This window comes from Cynara cardunculus (assembly GCF_001531365.2).
Source record: "Cynara cardunculus var. scolymus isolate 2C chromosome LG 2, CcrdV1, whole genome shotgun sequence".
NCBI classification, from domain to species: domain Eukaryota; kingdom Viridiplantae; phylum Streptophyta; class Magnoliopsida; order Asterales; family Asteraceae; genus Cynara; species Cynara cardunculus.
This window is the reverse complement of record NC_037529.1, coordinates 63,970,483-63,972,820: the sequence shown is the minus strand read 5'-3', so window position 1 is coordinate 63,972,820 and position 2,338 is coordinate 63,970,483. Positions and strand designations below refer to the sequence as shown.

The following is a 2,338-nucleotide window of genomic DNA, read 5'->3' as shown; positions in this document are numbered from 1 at the left end:
ATCGATCTTTGGGTAGCATTGGTTAGTTGTTTAGATCCTATAGTGGACTAAACAGATATGATTTATTAGGTTCTGCATAATCGCTTTGTTTGTTTTGGTTTCTTTCATGTTCTTGCCCCTTGAATTTCCAATAGGACGCCTTTTCCGCTTGTGCTTTAACTCAGAATGGCTGTCTTTTTCTGATTACTTGTTTGTGGAAAATACATGCACCATTTCACCATGCACTAGAAAAGATTATTGCCATCTACCTTTTTTCGTTCTTTTTCTTGCATGATTGGATCTTCTTCAAGAAACTTCATATATTTATGCTCAAACGGTCGTTCTTTATAACGACCCCAGATTTCTGAAGAACATAAAGACTCCATGGGAACACTTGCTGGACATCTAGTCCCTGGCTCAGTCCTTGCTCTCCTTGGCTTATGGCACATCATCAATACAATCAAATCCTACCACCTAAAAGGCTCAACCCACTTCAGGTCAAGCTTTTGGCATCCCTTTCTCACCCCTTTCCCCAAACTGGTGTACTTAGAGCTTCTGCTTATTGTTTTTTTCTCCATATTTTCCATAGTTATGCAGGTTTTGGACTACCCTTTGTTTACCTTAGCTTTCAAGCTCAATAACTATGAGCATGCCACCATGTTTCTCCACCTAGCTATATATGCGGGTTTTACCCTTTTAAGTGAACTCACTCATAAATCAGACACCTTGTTTGAGGTTTCTGGAATTCTTGCTGCTTCTGTTTTCAGTCAAGAGCTTTTCTTGCTCCATTATCACTCGGCCGATCATGTTGGACTCGAGGGCCATTACCATTGGCTAATGCAACTTATTGTGTTGGTCTCTCTTCTAACAGCTATATTTGCGACCACTTTCCCATCCAGCTTCCCTACATCGCTTGTTCTTTCTATTTCTGTTGCCTTCCAGGGGTTTTGGTTCATTAATATGGGATTCATGTTATGGGTTCCTGAACTTGTCCCCAAAGGGTGTGTCCTACGGTTGGGTGATGGCGGCGATAGCGACATGCACGGGGCCATCGTGTGTGGGACCCATGAGGCACGGTTAAGGGCTAGAGCCATGGCTAATTTGCAATTCAGTTGGATACTGGCTGGGATTTTGATCTTTGTGGGATGTTTATGCTTATCTTTCCCAAAAAAGGTCACTCATAGGGGTCAATCGGCCGAGTATGAACGACTCCATAGTCGAATTGCTGAGGTCCCTCTATCGGTAACAGGATTCAAGCAAGTTCATCCATAGATACACAGTTTGTTTGGTAATAGCAATTACGTATATGGGCTAATGAATTTGCTTCTAAGGATGCTAAAATTGTCAAAAATCTTTGATGCTTATAATGATACCAGTCTTTATAATATATATATGAATCCTGCTGTTTATAGCTGATCAATCATGGTTGAATTTTGTTATAAGAAAGCATAAATGATGGTATTATATAAATCATACATCTTTATGATTGATTCTACATGAATTGAAGAGTGAAACAAAGATACAGTTTTGTGGGAAAAAAAGGTGCAGAAATCCGTTCAAGAATCTCTTACTCTGCTTCTTCAACAAATGCTTCGATTCGGAGAAGAATGAAGCCAACTGCAACTCCAACAAGAGTAAGTCCATTCATGATTGCAGCTATCCTGAAAATCTCAGCCACCGCATTGCAGGTGGAGGTGAGAGCTCCGCCACCGCCACGGCGGTTGTTGGATGATGGTTTCTTCAAGGAGCAAACAAAGTTTGCGAATTGCTGTTCAGTGGAAACAGGGAGTCCCAATGAAGCGAGAGTGTTGTGAGCTTTAAGACCACCAAATGAGTTGAGTCCCTTGATGTAGTTGACTTTGGTGGTGGTGATTCTGGCAGAAGATCTGGTGGGAGCAACGACGGCTGCCGCCGTGAAGGTGACCGGAGATAGAGTGGCGGAGGCTGTTGCCATTTGGAATGGAAGTGGAGGGATAACAAAAATTGGTGGGTTTGAAATGTAGAGATGATGATGATGATGATGATGAGTGGATGAAGAAAGGAAAAAAAGAAAGAGATGTGGATAAGATGGTAAGATGGATGATTGGTTGTAAAGGAGATGAGCAGATGAGAGAGCTTGTGTTCTACACAGATACTTGCTCCAACTTCTAATCATGACCAATTAAATTAGTGGGCCATACACAATATATATATATATATAAAATTCCAAAAAATGTCAGTTTAACAAAATAAAAATAAAAATAAAAATAAAAATAATAATAATAATAATAATAGTGAAATATTATCCAAAAATATCTAAAATTCGGTGAGAATATGTAAGAGTGAAATTCATCATTTTAATTACTGCAAATAAAATTAT

At 39.6% G+C, this 2,338-nt stretch overlaps 2 protein-coding genes across 2 annotated transcripts; one reads left to right on the top strand and one right to left on the bottom strand.

Moving 5' to 3' along the window:
* The first annotated feature begins 319 nt into the window (after positions 1-319).
* Positions 320-1,366, top strand: LOC112507135 (transmembrane protein 45B). Its single transcript, XM_025111573.1, has one exon. It carries the CDS (start codon positions 364-366, stop codon positions 1,249-1,251), a length of 888 nt encoding a protein of 295 aa, XP_024967341.1. The 5' UTR covers positions 320-363; the 3' UTR covers positions 1,252-1,366.
* Positions 1,367-1,368: 2 nt separating this feature from the next.
* Positions 1,369-2,041, bottom strand: LOC112507136. The gene has a single exon (XM_025111574.1). It carries the CDS (start codon positions 1,931-1,933, stop codon positions 1,547-1,549), a length of 387 nt encoding a protein of 128 aa, XP_024967342.1. The 5' UTR covers positions 1,934-2,041; the 3' UTR covers positions 1,369-1,546.
* Between the last annotated feature and the right edge of the window lie 297 nt (positions 2,042-2,338).

What these genes read in the sequence shown, in the direction of transcription:
- LOC112507135 (XM_025111573.1), top strand. Translation starts at nt 364, where the DNA reads ATGGGAACACTTGCTGGACATCTAGTCCCTGGCTCAGTCCTTGCTCTC.
- LOC112507136 (XM_025111574.1), bottom strand. Translation starts at nt 1,933, where the DNA reads ATGGCAACAGCCTCCGCCACTCTATCTCCGGTCACCTTCACGGCGGCA.